The sequence below is a fragment of the Pristiophorus japonicus genome, chromosome 8 (genome assembly GCF_044704955.1).
Source record: "Pristiophorus japonicus isolate sPriJap1 chromosome 8, sPriJap1.hap1, whole genome shotgun sequence".
Lineage (NCBI taxonomy): Eukaryota > Metazoa > Chordata > Chondrichthyes > Pristiophoridae > Pristiophorus > Pristiophorus japonicus.
Window position 1 is genome coordinate 62,585,407 of NC_091984.1, and position 18,102 is coordinate 62,603,508.

General features: G+C 41.4%; 1 protein-coding gene across 2 annotated transcripts in view; it reads right to left on the reverse strand.

The window, feature by feature from the left end:
- Nucleotides 1-18,102, reverse strand: part of zyg11 (zyg-11 family member, cell cycle regulator) — a 93,551-nt gene that overhangs the window by 36,670 nt on the left and 38,779 nt on the right. For both annotated transcript variants that reach the window (XM_070886855.1, XM_070886854.1), the window contains exons 4-8: nucleotides 13,153-13,293; nucleotides 11,147-11,323; nucleotides 4,495-4,559; nucleotides 2,852-2,951; nucleotides 2,289-2,339 (exon numbers count right to left, since the gene is read on the reverse strand). In XM_070886855.1, coding sequence (XP_070742956.1) covers nucleotides 2,289-2,339; nucleotides 2,852-2,951; nucleotides 4,495-4,559; nucleotides 11,147-11,323; nucleotides 13,153-13,293 — 534 coding nt within the window. The remainder of the gene's footprint in view (nucleotides 1-2,288; nucleotides 2,340-2,851; nucleotides 2,952-4,494; nucleotides 4,560-11,146; nucleotides 11,324-13,152; nucleotides 13,294-18,102) is intronic.

Consider the following 18,102-nt stretch of genomic DNA (forward strand, 5'->3'; position numbering starts at 1 on the left):
CTTGGGCAAGATTGCTGGATTTACGCGTATCTTGCCCAGCAAATGTCCTCAAAAATCTTGCGCCTAATAAAAGCAGGCGCATAGCCTACTTTTACAGGCGCAAGTGTTTTAAAACATACATAAACACGTTAAAATTAAATAATAAACACATATTTTATTGTTAAAAACCCTCTCCACTATGGCAAGTTTATTTTTGACCATAATTTTAAAAAACCTTTTTAAAAATTGGGAAAATATTTTATTTTTATAAGACATAACTATTTCAATTACTTTTAAATACGTGTGGTCTGTTTTAAATTTTTTTTTAAATTAGTGTGTGTTTGGTTTTGTTTCCATTAATAGCACTGAGAACTCGTAGATACGCAAGCCTCAGTGCTATTAATGGGAACCTGTGAAATACTTACCTGATTGGCTGAGCAGTCACACGTGACTGCACCTGCTGCTTGGGAACCCTCCGGACGGGAGCGCGCTTTGCAGTGCGGGAAGAGAAGGCCTCCCCACCGGAATCCAGGGCGCCTCCTAGACCACCAGGTAAATTCGTAAAAATTCTCCGGCGAGGAGGCAATTGCCTGCGGGAAGACCTCAAGAGGGATTTCTGGGCCAATGTTTTACACAGCTATCCTGAGCAAATAACTGGGAGGTTTAAAAGCCTTCTTTTTAAAGAGCAAGATAGATAGGGAAGGGGTCTGCAACCTCTATTAATGGAACACCAGTCTCTCAGCCAGATGCTCAACAGTTCAAGTATGAGGACCGTCTCAATCAGATCCAACACTGTTGCTAGTCTGGTCAGCTGGAACATTCCAATTGTGCATTAGTGTACATGAGCTGAATTTAAAAACAAAATGAACACAACCTCAGGACATACTAAAGCGTTTTACAGCCAATGAAGTACTTTTGAAGTGTAGTCACTGTTGTAATGTAGGAAATGCAACAACGAATTTGTGCACAGCAAGCTTACACAAGCAACAATGTAATAATGACCAGATAATCTGTTTTAATGATGTTGATTGAGGAATAAATATTAGCTAGGACACCAGGGATAATTCCCCCACTCTTCTCCAAAGTAGTGTAATGGGATCTTTTACGTCCACCTGAGGGGGCAGAGGGAGCCTCAGTTTAACGTCTCATTTGGAAGAGAGCATCTCCGACAGTGCTGCATTCCTCCAGTATTGCACTGGAGTGTCATTCTAGATTTTTGTGCTCAAGTCTCTAGAGTGGGACTTGAACCCACAACCTTTTGACTCAGAGGCAAGAACGCTACCCGCTGAGCCATGGCTCACAAATGAGCCTATGGATCACCTCTGCCCTAACACACAATATAAAGTAGTTCTCTTGAATGCATTTTAAGAATTCTGGACTCTCTATATCTTTTACATTGGGATAGAATTAACTGGGATAGAACCAGTTCATATCATACTTTTACTGCCCTATTGTTTTTGCACTTCTCAGAAATTTGCTTAGTCTTTCACTTAGCGGATGCTTACCAGGGTCCAAAAATAACCTGTTACATGTCTCCATGATCTAAGATAGGTACATTGGGGTAGAGTTTCCACTTTGGGCACAATTGAAAAATTCCACTCAAAATTGCGCTAGTTAGGTTACAGTTCAAATTTCTGAAAATTCATTTGCATAATCACAAAGTAAGATCTTCCATGAACCAATGCAATCGGGCAACATGATAGAACGTAATTGTTTCTTTTTCTCTTACCATTAAAAAGATGAATTGATGTATTTAGGAGGAGTAACCTAGTGCAGTTTTATTAATACAGCTGAAAATGGGTTCTTCACCAAAAATAAGCATTTCTAATAAGTGTCCACTTGAGTAACCAGATTTAAAATAACTGAAAATTACTTACAAAAAACTATACTGAACAATTTAATAGTTTCATTAGTGTACACGAGTCAGTTTTAGTAAATTTAATAATTTTGATATGAAGAAACTTTAAAAATGTGCCTACTAGTGCTTGTGTGCCTAAGAAAAGGAGTGTAATATGAACAGCTTTCCCGAACCAGCGCAATTGGCAGAATCTTGCAATTTCGACCTGGTGAGGCGTGACCAGTTTTGTGGGCAGGGCCTGATCTGGGTGAATTGAATCTTGAACCACTGTAAAAGATCGCAGAAAACACAAACATAAGTGGTATTCAGCGTAACTCATGATTAAAATTCCCCGATCTCTTGCCTGGTTCGGCTGATTCTGCCCAGACTGCGCTGAGATTACTTGCATAAATAAGTGGGATCAGAGATTTATTTTGAAAAAGTATGGGCCGGGTCAGGAAGCAAAGGTTACCTTGACAATGAAGAGCTCTGTACCAAGTTGGGCAGTCTGTTCTGTTGAAAGCTGTAAAACAGGTTTATTCAAAAAGTTATTACAAGTTGAGAATTATTTGTAATGCATTCAAATTATTATTGGAGGGTGGGTGGCATATTACACTAGGTCACAATCACTTTATTTTTGTGATCCTAGATCAAAACTACCCCAGAATGATGGTATGGAAATCTTATATTCTCTTATTCTGCTCGCTGTAAACATTTCAACTATGGACAGTGTCAGCTCAGTTCTGAATGGATGCAGACCTACAGCACAATTCTACCCACAAACTCACTCGCTCAGACAAGCCAGAAGAATGACAGGGGTAAAGTGGAAACATTTACACTATTACAATAGAGAATGCTTTCTGACTTAAGGGGTCAAGGCACATAGCTCAGACAGATGTTGATTATTAAAATAGAGAACTTTACTTTGCATCTGGCTTCATGCAGAAAAAATGAAAAAAAATTCCCAGAACCAACAAACCTTGCTTAATGAATGTAAAAACATCAAATCAGAAAAAAGTATATACATATATACACCTTTGCTGCCAAAATAGAGATAATAGCCACTGCCATCCTCTGCATGTTCTGATCTTCATGGTTACAAAGCCACTGCATTACCAACTTGGCTGCCTCAAACCTGAAAAATCAAAAGTTAATATTCATATTTTGTAAGAATATTTTACACATTTATAAAAACAGTATTACAAGGGCAAGTATTAATAATGACAATATTTAAGACACAGCTACTGTGCATACTCCACACCTTCCCAGTGACCATACAGCACATTCTTTATGTTCCTCAATTGTACCCTTTCTTCCTGCCTCCCTCAATGCTCGGTTTCTTATCCTCTTCATTATTTCTCGGTTTAGTTTTCTGTGAAGGAAAGATCTACGGATCTCCATTTTCTCATGCTTTTACACCCTCTCTCTTCAAGAGGTCTATAGGCCTAGGATCAACTTATTAATAGAGCACTTATGCGCATTCTTATCTCATCAGTAATATCCCAGCTCTGTTTCACAGATGGTAATTTTTAAACTGTGGTTGAAATGACCTGAAAGCCAAAAGCCACCAAAAGTTTATTTTCCAAGACCAAATATTAAGCTATCAACTTATTTTGTTTTATTCTGATTTTTCGTATCCCAGGCCTTTATATCTGCATAGATTTGTTTATGTGCTGCTAAGAAGCTAATGGATAGCACAAGATATTCTTTTGACAGGACATCCTCTTCTGAATTTTTTCCTCCCCCACGCAGATCCTCATTCTGATCAGGAACTGAATGGATTTTGGGCAGAAGTGTTCAACCTGAAGCCTTGGGGCATGCAGCCCCAGAGCCCTGGTAATCAGGCCCTCAAAGCCCAGGCAAATCAGTCCTATATTTGCTTATACTATATTTCCTATTTACAGTTTTCACCTTTTAGAATTTTATGGGTCTGGAGTTTTGGAAGGGGTTCCTTTAGCATTGTTACATCAGTGGTGATAAATCCTAAATCAAAACATTGAGATCTATTGGTATCTGGAGCTTGAGATATATGAACATTGACAGGAACATGGATTTAAACACAGTGACCCCCACAAGTCTCCATGGTACACACTTATGACATAAGCTTGGATACCCCAGAGAATAGGACTGAATCTGTAACCTTCTATTCCATGGCATAAAGGATTAATGTTCCAAATTTCAGTGCCATCACACAGCCCAATCAACTCAAATTTTTACTTAATAGACACATTATTTGAAGCTGGCACACATACATTAACAAAAATAATCATTATGGGCTACTCTCACCAAAAGCAAAAAAAAGCAAGGCCAAATCAATGTTTTTTAAATTCTAGATGTGAATTCCAAAAGGGACTTACCAAATTTGTCACTCTCAGTACTAGCATATTTAGGGTGAAAACTTAGATTACAACTGTTCATTTTTGCTATCAAGGACACCAAAAATTTTATTTTTAATTTAGACAGTGCTACAAAAGAATCTGCTTTGTGCCATAAATGGGACCATAAATGTGGATCTTGATACACAATTAAAGGGGTTAGACAAAAAATAAATCTGAGAATGAGTAATTTACATTAATTTTGATAACAGGTTATTAATTATGCAAAAAAGGCATTCTATTTTTTGTTAAGAGGAGTTTAACCTGGAAAATTTTCAAAAATCATTTGACAAGATTACTCACCTGTTAAATGGGACATCCTGAAGGATACGGTCACTGCAGAGAGACAACAGACAATTCTTCTGAAGCTAAAACAAAAGTATAAAAATATACTTTATATTCACATTCTGAAAAATAGGTTTTTGCAATCAGGTAAACAGAGGCTGAAATTTGGTTGGTACATTTAACATTAAAGGCTTATTACCTTACCTATTAATAGAGCAGGTGAAATAGCAAATTATCCAACGTTATGGGGAAATGGCAAAGATTGCAGTGTGAGAGAGGATTTTCTTCTTCTAGGTATGGCTCCGTCCCACTAAATACTTTCCTCAGTGACACTTCTGTATTAAATCAGCAGTCTGTTTTAGTACTGTAACTCATCTTGCAAGACTACATTTTCTACAAATTAGCGTTTGTATGAAAGTTCTGGTTAGTGGAGTGCAGTGCTCAGCAATTGTAAGACCAACTGGAAACTTCTTTCCATGTTAGTCAGAGAGGCAGAAAACTAATTAGCAGTGGGTCTTAAAGTGTTGGTGAAGGGGGGGGGGGGTGGGGGCGGGGAACTGACTGCCTAAGTAGCACTATTGGGTGAAAATAACAGGATTGGTCATGGAAGGTCAGGATGAAACACAGAATCAGTCATGGATGTGACAGATGCTAACAAAAGAAAATTGAGAATATTTCACTGGGAAACACTACAAAGATGAACTTTAGGTATAACAATGATTATGTATACATTGTAAATCTATATGAACAGTCTCTCAAATACTCAATTCAAATCTGAAATACTATAACTAGCAATGTTTTCCCTCTCCTGATCCCACCACCATCCCCCACCTCTGCAGGCACAATCTTGACTGGACGCCTAGGTCTGATATTCTGATGGAGACAAGATCCTTTCTCCTACCTCACTCACAAGAACAATATCTTTGCCCTGTCTTGAAACCAACAGGCTAACAAAAGACACCAGCAGATGTTCTCCTGAAGTGGAGCTGTTCCATTACTTTCTTTAAAATCCTGGCAGTATTAGCAGCTCCCAATGGAGTCTGATCCTTTTGATGCAATTCTGCTATTATTTAACTTGGTTTGTATTGTGATTCTTCAGACAGTGTGTCACGTATTGCAGTTCCCCCTGATCCCATGCTCGCAAAGCCCAGGCCAAATGCCTCCTTAGAGACAATTTTTGTATGGTAGGTGGGGAGAGAAAAAAATAAAACCTAACGAATTTCATGTATCTCCTTGTGACCTGAAGAGCATCAGAGGTGAAAAACTGGTAAATGATCTTGCAGTTATATAGTACTTTTCACATCCTCAAGACTCCCAAAGTACTTCACAGAAAGCGATTACAGTACTTTTAAAATCGAATTAATTTTTATGTGGGCAAACACAGCAATCAATTTGCACATTTGGCCCCACAAGCAACAAGTGATACAGGTGACCAGTTCATATGTTATGTGGGAATGTCACCATAATGGAGGCAGAAAATAACACTAAATAAAGTGAGTTGAAGCAAAAAAACTACAAAAGCAGTCAGAAATATAGTAATTTAAGAAAAGAAAGCTATGTACATTTAGCTGTACAAAAACACAATGTACAAATGACTAAAAAAGCAATAAAGAAAGGAAAGATAGATTATGAAGGTAAACTTGCGCAAAACATAAAAACAGATAGTAAAACTTCTACAGATATATAAAACGGAAAAGAGTGACTAAAGTAAATGTTGGTCCCTTAGAAGAAGATGAGAAGGGCGATTTAATAATGGGAAATGTGGAAATGGCTGAGACTTTAAACAATTATTTTGCTTCGGTCTTCACAGTGGAAGACACAAAAACCATGCCAAAAATTGCTGGTCACAGGAACGTGGGAAGGGAGGACCTTGAGACAATCACTATCACTAGGGGGGTAGTGCTGGACAGGCTAATGGGACTCAAGGTAGACAAGTCCCCTGGTCCTGATGAAATGCATCCCAGGGTATTAAAAGAGATGGTGGAAGTTATAGTAGATGCATTCGTTATAATCTACCAAAATTCTCTGGACTCTGGGGAGGTACCAGCAGATTGGAAAGCAGCTAATGTAACGCCTCTGTTTAAAAAAGGGGGCAGACAAAAGGCAGGTAACTATAGGCCGGTTAGTTTAACATCTGTAGTGGGGAAAATGCTTGAAGCTATCATTAAGGAAGAAATAGCGGGGCATCTAGATAGGAATAGTGCAATCAAGCAGACGCAGCATGGATTCATGAAGGGGAAATCATGTTTAACTAATTTACTGGAATTTTTTGAGGATATAACGAGAATGGTGGATAGAGGTGTACCGATGGATGTGGTGTATTTAGATTTCCAAAAGGCATTCGATAAGGTGCCACACAAAAGGTTACTGCAGAAGATAGAGGTACGCGGAGTCAGAGGAAATGTATTAGCATGGATAGAGAATTGGCTGGCAAACAGAAAGCAGAGAGTCGGGATAAATGGGTCCTTTTCGGGTTGGAAATCGGTGGTTAGTGGTGTGCCACAGGGATCGGTGCTGAGACCACAACTGTTTACAATATACATAGATGACCTGGAAAAGGGGACAGAGTGTAGTGTAACAAAATTTGCAGATGACACAAAGATTAGTGGGAAAGCGGGTTGTGTAGAGGACACAGAGAGGCTGCAAAGAGATTTGGATAGGTTAAGCGAATGAGCTAAGGTTTGGCAGGTGGAATACAATGTCGGAAAGTGTGAGGTCATTCACCTTGGGAAAAAAAAACAGTAAAAGGGAAGATTATTTGAATGGGGAGAAATTACAACATGCTGCAGTGCAGAGGGACCTGGGGGTCCTTGTGCATGAATCCCAAAAAGTTAGTTTGCAGATGCAGCAGGTAATCAGGAAGGCGAATGGAATGTTGGCCTTCATTGCGAGAGGGATGGAGTACAAAAGCAGGGAGGTCCTGCTGCAACTGTATAGGGTATTGGTGAGGCCGCAACTGGAGTACTGCGTGCAGTTTTGGTCACCTTACTTAAGGAAGGATATACTGGCTTTGGAGGGGGGTACAGAGACGATTCACTAGGCTGATTCCGGAGATGAGGGGGTTACCTTATGATGATAGATTGAGTAGACTGGGTCTTTACTCGTTGGAGTTCAGAAGGATGAGGGGTGATCTTATAGAAACATTTAAAATAATGAAAGGGATAGACAAGATAGAGGCAGAGGTTGTTTCCACTGGTCGGGGAGACTAGAACTAGGGGGCACAGCCTCAAAATACGGGGGAGCCAATTTAAAACTGAGTTGAGAAGGAATTTCTTCTCCCAGAGGGTTGTGAATCTGGAATTCTCTGCCCAAGGAAGCAGTTGAGGTTAGCTCATTGAATGTATTCAAGTCACAGATAGATAGATTTTTAACCAATAAGGGAATTAAGGGTTACGGGGAGCGGGCGGGTAAGTGGAGCTGAGTTCACGGCCAGATCAGCCATGATCTTATTGAATGGCAGAGCAGGCTAGATGGCCTACTCCTGTTCCTAATTCTTATGTTCTTAAGTAAGTGATCATAAAATGTATAGATCAGCTTTACTGTAGTGCTATGTCAATTGATCACCTGAGAAAATTACAAAAATACAAGTATTTGTACTTATTTTGCAGTTTGATCCCATTTATTTAAATTTAGCATTTTTTTAAATTAAATAAAAAGACATTTCCTTCTCCCAGAAAACAGTAGAGTCAGAGGGCTGGATTTTCAGCTTTCTTCAGCGAAGATGTAGCGATACATGAAATTTAACGGTTACATTGCACTACCGTTTTTAAGCCAACTTTCGGGTTTTACGTTCGGTAAGGGAGGCGTTGCACGAGGATTCATCGTGCAAAAACGCAAGTTTCGGCAAATTTAGTCTGGGGCCGGGAGCGCTGCAAGAGAGACCTTGGGGGTAGCGGGGGCAGGGAATCCAAAACACATTTACAAGACACTTACCTATCGAATCGCTGAAAAAAGAACTTTAACTTGCCTTTTTTGCAGGTTTTCATGCTTACCGCTGCTGGCAGGGTTGCACTGACGGGTTTGACCCGTTGGTATTCTGGGCGCGGCGTGCGGGTCGGGAGAGAGCCAACGTCAGACGGTAACATAATCCGCGGCGCTGCACATTGGCGTCCTCTCCCCGGTGGTACGTCCCATCGCCGCTGCAAACAACGAGCAGAGGATCCCGCCCAGGCTTCGTGCCCGGGTTTTCGCCGCGGAGGATCACATCGCGATGAAAACCCGGTCGCAAACTTCGTGAAAGTCCAGCCCTGGAGTCGGAAGGCAGTGTAACAGATCCTAATCAACAGGCAGCGATAAGTTAGTACTTACTTATACCTGTACACAAAAAACCAGAAACTGTAGCAAACAAGGTGTTTCATTTCCTGATCTGTACAAAAGTATTTGACTTTTCAGGTTGTTAATGCCAACAACTGGATAGCATAAATCAAGTTATCACTTGACTATATTATGGCTAGCACAGTGTCTTTGAATCTTGTCTTAACAACTGTGGCAAAACTGCAGCAACTCCTAAAATTGGAGATTTTGATTTGTACAAACATTAACAGAACAGCTTACTGTTTTAACACAGGTTAAAGACAGATTAAATGCAGTTAGGTTTCATATAGCCAAGCACAGGTTTAAGACTTTCCCAATTCCCAATTTTAAGTGGTTTCTTCCTGATTGGCATTCCATTTATCAACTACATTGTACATTCACAGATCCAATGCCTCAATCATGTTAGACAAGCCATCATTTTCTTGGGGGAGACAATCACGGCTATTTTTATTTTTACATTTCTACAGTTGACTTGTAGGTCAGAATAACCTGCACGGCATTAACTTCTCATTTGTTAAAATAAAACAAATTTGTTTTGAGCTAGGTAGATTAATGTAAGGCAACGTTTGAGAAGGTTAACCACTTGCAAACGTGCAGCAATGTCTGTGAATTATACATAAGAAATAGGAGCAGGAGTAGGAGTAGGCCATTTGGCCCCTCGAGCTTGCTCCGCCATTTAATAAGATCATGGTTGATCTGATCTTGGCCTTAGCTCCACTTCCCTGCCTGCTCCCCATTACCCTTCACTTCCTTATCATTCAAAAATGTGTCTATCGCCACCTTAAATCTATTCAATGACCCAGCCTCCACAGCTCTCTGGGGCAGAGAGTTCCACAGATTTACGACCCTCAGAAGTATTTTTTTCTTCATCACAGTTCTAAATGGGCGACCCCTTATTCTTTAGCCCCCTAGTTCTAGATTACCCCACAAGTGGAAACATCCTCTCTGCATCTACCTTGTCAAGCCCCCTCAGTATCTTATATGTTTCAATAAGATCACCTCCCGTTTTTCTAAACTCCTATGAGTATAGGCCCAACCTACTCAACCTTTCTTCATAAGTCAACCGCTTCATCTCAGGAATCAACCGAGTGAACCTTCTCTGAACTGCCTCCAATGTAAGTATACCCCTACTTAAATAAGGAGACCAAAACTGAATGCAGTACTCTAGGTGTGGTCTCACCAATACCCTATACAGGACTTCCCTGCTTTTGTACTCCATCCCGCTTGCAATAAAGGCCAACATTCCATTTGCTTTCCTGATTACTTGCTGTACCTGCACACTAACTGTTTGTGTTTCATGCACAAGGACCCCCAGGTCTCTCTGTACTGCAGCATTTTGTAATCTCTCTCCATTTAAATAATAATTTGCTTTTATATTTTTCCTTCCAAAGTGGATAACGTCACACTTTCCCACATTATACTCCAAATGCTTGCCCACTCACTTAGCTTGTCTATATGCCTTTGCAGATTCTTTGTGTCCTCCTCAACTTGCTTTCCCACCCATCTTTGTATCATCAGCAACCTTGGCTACATTACACTTGGTCCCTTCATCCAAGTCATTAATATAGATTGTAACGAGTTGAGGCCCCAGCACCGATCCCTGTGACACCCCACTAGTTACAGTTTGCCAATTGGAAAATGACCCATTTATCCCATATTTTCTGTTAGTTAGCCAATCCTCTATCCATGCTAATATTACCCCCAACCCCGTGAGTTCTTAGCTTGTGCTGTAATCTTTTATGTGGCACCTTATCAAATACCTTCTGGAAATCCAAATACACCACATCCACTGGCTTCCCCTTTTCCACCCTGCTCATTTCATCCTCAAAGAACTCCAGCAAATTTGTCAAACATGATTTCCCTTTCATAAAACCATGCTGACTCTGCTTGACTGCATAATGATTTTCCAATGTCCTGCTACTGCTTCCTTAATAATGGACTGCAGCATTTTCCCAATGACAGATGTTAGACTAACTGGTCTATACTTTCTTGCTTTCTGTCTCCCTCCTTTCTTAAATAGGGGTGTTACATTTGCAGTTTTTCAATCCGCTGGGACCTCTCCAGACTCCAGGGAATTTTGATAGATTGCAACCAATGTATCCACTATCTCTGCAGATCCTAGGATGCAGGCCATCAGGTCCAGGGGACTTGTCCAGCTTTAGTCCCATTATTTTACCAAGTACTTTTTCTTTAGTGATAGTGATTGTTTTAAGTTCATCCCTTGCTATCTATTATTGGAATGTTTTTAGTGTGTTCTACCGTGAAGACCATACAAAATATTTGTTTAAAGTCTCTGCCATTTCACTGTTCCCCATTATTATGTTTACTGTGTTATATAGCATTCTCTGTTCTTTACCTGTTGATGGTTGGGAAAATGTTCCATGGCTTTCAGCAAGAGACGTGTCACTTCCGTCAAAAGGCGCACAGGCATGCCAGCTGCTAAATCCTGTTTTGTCAAGTTGAATACACATGCGCTAGCAGCTAGCTGCACCGGTAGGTTTGTAGAATGATTTTTCATTCCGGTGACCACAAGCTGAAATAAAAATGAAACTTGTGCAATGGTGACCAGATTTAAAAAAAATGTTTGGCTTAATGTTCAACCTTCATAGATTCATCCTTCACTCCTAAATTATGCGTAGTCTCTGTCCGAAATACTTCAACTGTGCATTGCTCTCCAAGTTTCACTTCCAGCAGTGACTCATCTCTGTTCAGAAGCTTTATAGTCTCAACCGACACAGGAACCAATGTGTTGTGTGCTAGTATGTATGCCATTTGTAATGGCAATAAACACACTGGTTCAATGAGAGCATAGATAGACATGCCAGGTTAAACAGCTGGCTTACCTCAGCAAGGAGAATGCCAGCCACCACCTTCTTAGGCAACTAATGAGCAATAAATGCAGCCATGCCAATGTTGTCCACATGCCAAGAACAAATATTTAAAAATATTTTGAATTTTAGAATCCTGGCTGGCCCATAAGCATGGAGGTCAATCTGTACACTTGTACGATCACACTGACTGACACCAGGTAATGTCGATTTTATATTTTACTTCTAATGGAAGAAATTTCATAAAGATATATCTTTTCCACGTAGAGATTTTGTCTCATTTACAATGCAAGGCAGTTTCAGCAGCAACAGGAAACCTACACATGCAGTTAATGCAAAATTGTGGACATGACCTAAATGCTACCGGCAGGAGCAATTTACCTTTGCTACCAACACCACACTGGCCAATAAGTGCTGATATTGAACCACTGGAGGATCCAGAAATTCGCCCTAAAGATTGTGGAATGCAAACTTACTATTGCTATTCTCTCAGCCACATGTACCTAAGGTTGGAGGCATTCCTGGAGATTTGATCACATGACATTCTATCACATGACATTTGACCACGTGATACCGGAGTACGTATCATCTGATCACATGATCAAATGTTTATCCCATTGCCACTCACACTCACCACCTTGTTGCTGTTGCTACCGCTCTGTGGCAAACTACGTTCCCCTGTCTCTCCAAGTCCCCAGTCTCTTCCTCTCTCCCCAAGCCCCCATTCCCCAGTCTCCCTCTCTCCCCGAGCCCCCATTCCTCAGTCTCCCACTCTCCCCGAGCCCCCAGTCTCTCTTTTCCCAAGCCCCCATTCCCCAGTCTCCCTCCCAGAGCCTCCATTCTCCATCACTCCCCAAGCCCCCAGTCTCTCACTCCTTAAGCCCCATTCCCCAGTCACTCCCAGAGCCCCCATTCCCCAGTCTCCCTTTCTCCCAGAGCTCCCATTCCCTAATATCCCTCTCCCTCTTTCCCCAAGCCCCCATTCCCCATCTCTTCCCTCCACACTCAAGCTCCCTGATTCTGGACTCCCCACGGCCAGTTGGGACTCTCTGCCTGGGCTGGTACTGATTAGTAGCCTTGGAAAAGGCTGGGAAATGATTCTGATTAAAATTAACACCGTTTAACCTCGTTCCGACTCCTGACCCTAGACTAACAGTTATTAACCTCACATCAGCATCTATTGTTCAAGTGAGCGCACTGGAGCGGGAAATTTAAATCGCTGATCTCCCGGGCTGCCGGAAGCAGGGCTCAGGTCCTATTAAAATCGCCCAGATTACTTTCAATAGTAACCGGGAGATTGATGCAGATTCCGGTAAACTCCTGGCCAATCTGGGAGGATTGGCAACCCTACATGCACCGCATCACCAATCAAAGTACACAGGAATCAATGTAATATGGTACAATCATAGCGTACTCTTATATTGCGCATTTAGATAGAAGCTCATTGGTGGTGGACTTCTGTCGCTGAAATATATTTATGATGCTTCATAGGAAAAATAATAGTGCAAGAATCAGTTGAAATGTAGTAATTTACCTTCAGTAACTCAGGCTGCGGTTTTTCCATGCTGTGTGTGAGACTGAAGAGATGAAATAATGCTTCTCTTACAAAAAAGGCCCTTTCGCTGTATCGACGAAGAGCTTCAGAGATCTGTACTTCATTCGCTTCTCCCGAAACCTTTCACATACAAAATGAGAAAAAAGTTACAAATGTGTTTTGATGAGTCTGTTAGTGAATTTTCTCTCCCTTCCACACCCACAAACTCTGCAGTAACTTTATTTGTACTCATTCACAACCATTCATGCATCATTCCCACAGCACTCACTGATCTCCAGAAGATAACTAAGGTGTCACTATAGCAGCTGCATGCAGTAATACAAACTACAGCAAGAAACTGCTCAATGATAGTGACTTACCACTGAGAGATAGAAGTTTCATAAGTTACTATGTGACCATTAAAAGCTATTCATCCTTTATCATGTAACAAAGTATGGATATAAAGTTCCTGTTCCATCATTCTACAGGCATTGTTGTTGGTTTTGTTTCTCTGAGCACATTTGTGTTAAGAGTTTTGAATATAAGAAACTTACATTTTAACCAAGACACAAATGGTTTGAAAAATTCTGCAAAAACAAAGTACAGAACACTTTCTGAAGTAGCAATATCTTGGTTGCCGATCAACCTAGAAAGAATCTTCCAGTCGAAGTCATTCCAAATCCTTCCAGATCCTTGCCCATCTTTACCACAACTCCATGCTTTACTCCAGTATCGGATGAACTGCAGTTAAATATTGAGATGACCAAAGCCATCATATTCAATACCATCACAAACTCAAAACCTCGTCGTCGATTATATCCCCTATTTCATCTATTGAGTCCTATTTGACCCCAAGCTGAGCTTCCGACACCATAATTCTCTCAATCACAGAGACTATCTACATGCACCTCTAACATCGCTCACATCAGCCCCTGCTTCAGCCCATCTGAAATCATCATCTTTGATTAAACTTCATCCCATATTATGTTGCCCATAGCCCACTTCAGAGACTTGAGCACAAAATTCTAGGTTGACACTCCAGTTCAGTACTGAGGGAGTGCTGCACTGTCAGAGGTGCCCTCTTTCAGAGGAAATGTTAAACCGAGACCCCGTCTGCTCCTTCAGGTGGACGTATAGGATCCCATGGTACTATTTCAAAGAAGAGCAGGGGAATTATTCCCAGTGTCCTGGCCAATATTTATTCCTCAATCAACATCACTAAAACAGATTATCTGGTCATTATCACACTGCTGTTTATGGCAGTTTGCTGTGTACAAATTAGCTGCTGTGTTTCCTACATTACAAGTGTCTACACTCCAAGGCACTTCATTGGCTGTAAAGTGCTTTGGAAAATCCGGTGGTTATGAAAGGCGCTATATAAATGCAAGTCTTTCTTTTTATCTCGCACTAGTCTGCTCACCCATATCCTTGCTGACCTATACTGGCTTCCAGTCCCCCAATTTAAAATTCTCATTCATGTGTTTAAATCCCATTATGGCTTTGCTCCACTACATCTCTAACCTCATCCAGACCTACAACTTCTCCAGAACTCTGCATTCCTCTGACTCGTGCCCCTTGTGCATCCCCCGTCGCCCCCCCCCCCTCCTCCTCCTCTTCCTCCCCGGCCGACTTCACCCCATCAGCAGCAGCCAGGTCTTCAGTCATCCAAGTCCTATTCTCTGCAATTCCCTCCCTAAACATAGAAACATAGAAAATAGGTGCAGGAGTAGGCCATTCGGCCCTTCGAGCCTGCACCACCATTCAATAAGATCATGGCTGATCATTCACCTCAGTACCACTTTCCTGCTTTCTCTCCATATCCCTTGATCCCTTTAGCCTCAAGGGCCATATCTAACTCCCTCTTGAATATATCCAATGAACTGGCATCAACAACTCACTGTGGTAGAGAATTCCACAGGTTAACAACTCTGAGTGAAGATGTTTCTCCTCATCTCAGTCCTAAATGGCTTACCACTTATCCTTAGACTGTGTCCCCTGGTTCTGGACTTCCCCAACATTGGGAACATTCTTCCTGCATCTAACCTGTCCAGTCCCGTCAGAATTTTATATGTTTCTATGAGATACCCTCTCATCCTTCTAAACTCCATGAATACAGGCCCAGTCGATCCAGTCTCTCCTCGTATGTCAGTCCTGCCATCCCAGGAATCAGTCTGGTGAACCTTCGCTGCACTCCCTCAACAGCAAGAACGTCCTTCCTCAGATTAGGAGACCAAAACTGAAACACAATATTCCAGGTGAGGCCTCACCAAGGCCCTGTACAACTGCAGTAAGACCTCCCTGATCCTATACTCAAATCCCCTAGCTATGAAGGCCAACATACCATTTGCCTTCTTCACCGTCTGTTGTACCTGCATGCCAACTTTCAATGACTGATGTACCATGACACCCAGGCCTCGTTGCACTTCCCCTTTTCCTAATCTGCTGCCATTCAGATAATATTCTGCCTTCATGTTTTTGCCATCAAAGTGGATAACCTCACATTTATCCACATTATACTGCATCTGCCACTCGTTTGCCCACTCACCTCACATGTCTAAGTCACTCTGCAGCCTCTTAGCATCCTCCTCACAGCTCACACCACCACCCAGCTTAGTGTCATCTGCAAACTTGGAGATATTACACTCAATTCCTTCATCTAAATCATTGGTGTATATTGTAAAAGCTGGGGTCCCAGCACGGAGCCCTGCGGCACCCCACTAATCACTGCCTGCCATTCTGAAAAGGACCCGTTTATCCTGACTCTCTGCTTCCTATCTGCCAACCAGTTCTCTATCCACATCAGTACATTACCCCCAATACCATGTGCTTTAATTTTGCACACAAATCTCTTGTGTGGGACCTTGTCAAAAGCCTTTTGAAAGTCCAAATACACCACATTCACTGGTTCTCCTTTGTCCACTCTACTAGTTACATTCTCAAAAAATTCTAGAAGATTTGTCAAGCATGATTTCCCTTTCATAAATCCATGTTGACGTGGACCGATTCTGTCACTGCTTTTCAAATGCGCTGCTATTTCATCTTTAATAATTGATTCCAACATTTTCCCCACTACTGATGTCAGGCTAACAGGTCTATAAATTACCCGTTTTCTCTCCCTCCTTTTTTTGAAAAGTGATGTTACATTAGCTACCTTCCAGTCCATAGGAACTGATCCAGAGTCGATAGACTGTTGGAAAATGTCACCAATGCATCCACTAATCCACTATTTCTAGGGCCACTTCCTTAAGTACTCTGGGATGCAGACTATCAGGCCCTGGGGATTTATCGGCCTTCAATCCCATCAATTTCCCTAACACAATTTCCCGACTAATAAGGATTTCCTTCAGTTCCTCCTTCTCACTAGACCCTCGATCCCCTTGTATTTCTGGAAGGTTATTTGTGTCTTCCTTCGTGAAGACAGAACCAAAGTATTTGTTCAACTGGTCTGCCATTTCTTTGTTCCCCATTATAAATTCACCTGATTCTGACTGCAAGGGACCTACGTTTATCTTCACTAATCTTTTTCTCTTCACATATCTATAGAAGCTTTTGTAGTCAGTTTTTATGTTCCCAGCAAGCTTCCTCTCATACTCTATTTTCCCCCTCCTAATTAAACCCTTTGTCATCCTCTGCTGAATTCTAAATTTCTCCCAGTCCTCGGGTTTACTGCTTTTTCTGGCCAATTTATATGCCTCTTCCTTGGATTTAACATTATCCTTAATTTCCCTTGTTAGCCACGGTTGAGCCACCTTCCCAGTTTTATTTTTACTTCAGACAGGGATGTACAATTGTTGAAGTTCATCCATCTGATCTTTAAATGTTTGCCATTGCCTATCCACCGTCAACCCTTTAAGTATCATTCGCCAGTCTATTCTAGCCAATTCATATCTCATACCATCGAAGTTACCTTTCCTTAAGTTGAGGACCCTAGTCTCTGAATTAACTGTGTCACTCTCCATCTTAATAAAGAATTCTACTATATTATAATCACTTTTCCACAAGAGGGCTCGCACAACAAGATTGCTAATTAGTCCTTTCTTATTACACATCACCCAGTCTAGGATGGCCAGCCCTCTAGTTGGTTCCTCGACATATTGGTCGAGAAAACCATCCCTAATACACTCCAGGAAATCCTCCTCCACCGTATTGCTACAAGTTTGGTTAGCCCAATCTATATGTAGATTAAAGTTGCCCATGATAACTGCTGTACCTTTATTGCACACATCCCTAATTTCTTGTTTGATGCTGTCCCCAACCTCACTACTACTGTTTGGTGGTCTGTATACAACTCCCACTAGCGTTTTCTGCCCTTTGGTATTCCGCAGCTCCATCTCCCTCTCCTTCAAGATGCTTATCACCCCTCCAAATATCTCCTCCTTTGGTTTGTCATCCATCTTCGTCATTGTTGTCACACTTAAAAGACAACATTTTCTCCATCCCTTTCTCTCCTAAGTATGCCAAGTCACACAGCATTATGTCACCTCACCCAATGGCCATTCATCGCAAAAGCAGTGAGCATTAGCAGACTATTTATCCACGGGGACATCACAGTCAAGCCCAATTCAGCCCTCACCCGATACATACACAGCACTCCAAGTAACGGTTGCTGAATAGCAATAACGATCAAGTCTATTAGCTCTCTCCATTGCCCAGGTTACTGAAGCAAATTTCAGCAGCATCAACCTTTTTCCCTTAAGAAAAACTGATTCTTGGTCTTTTGCTGGCATCAAGTGTTCACAAGTAAAAAAAAAAATCAGCTGCTTTTGTCTGATACACGAGAAACTTTTGCAAGCCTTTGACTAAATTTGTGACAAGAGGCAACACAACCCAAAATTGGACTCACTGTCCATCTAAGCTACTGTGGTTGACCACCAAAAATATTTACACGTCACCAAAAGTGTGAACCAGCCACTGTTTGACAAAATATTAGAACACCAGAAGTCAGTTCTT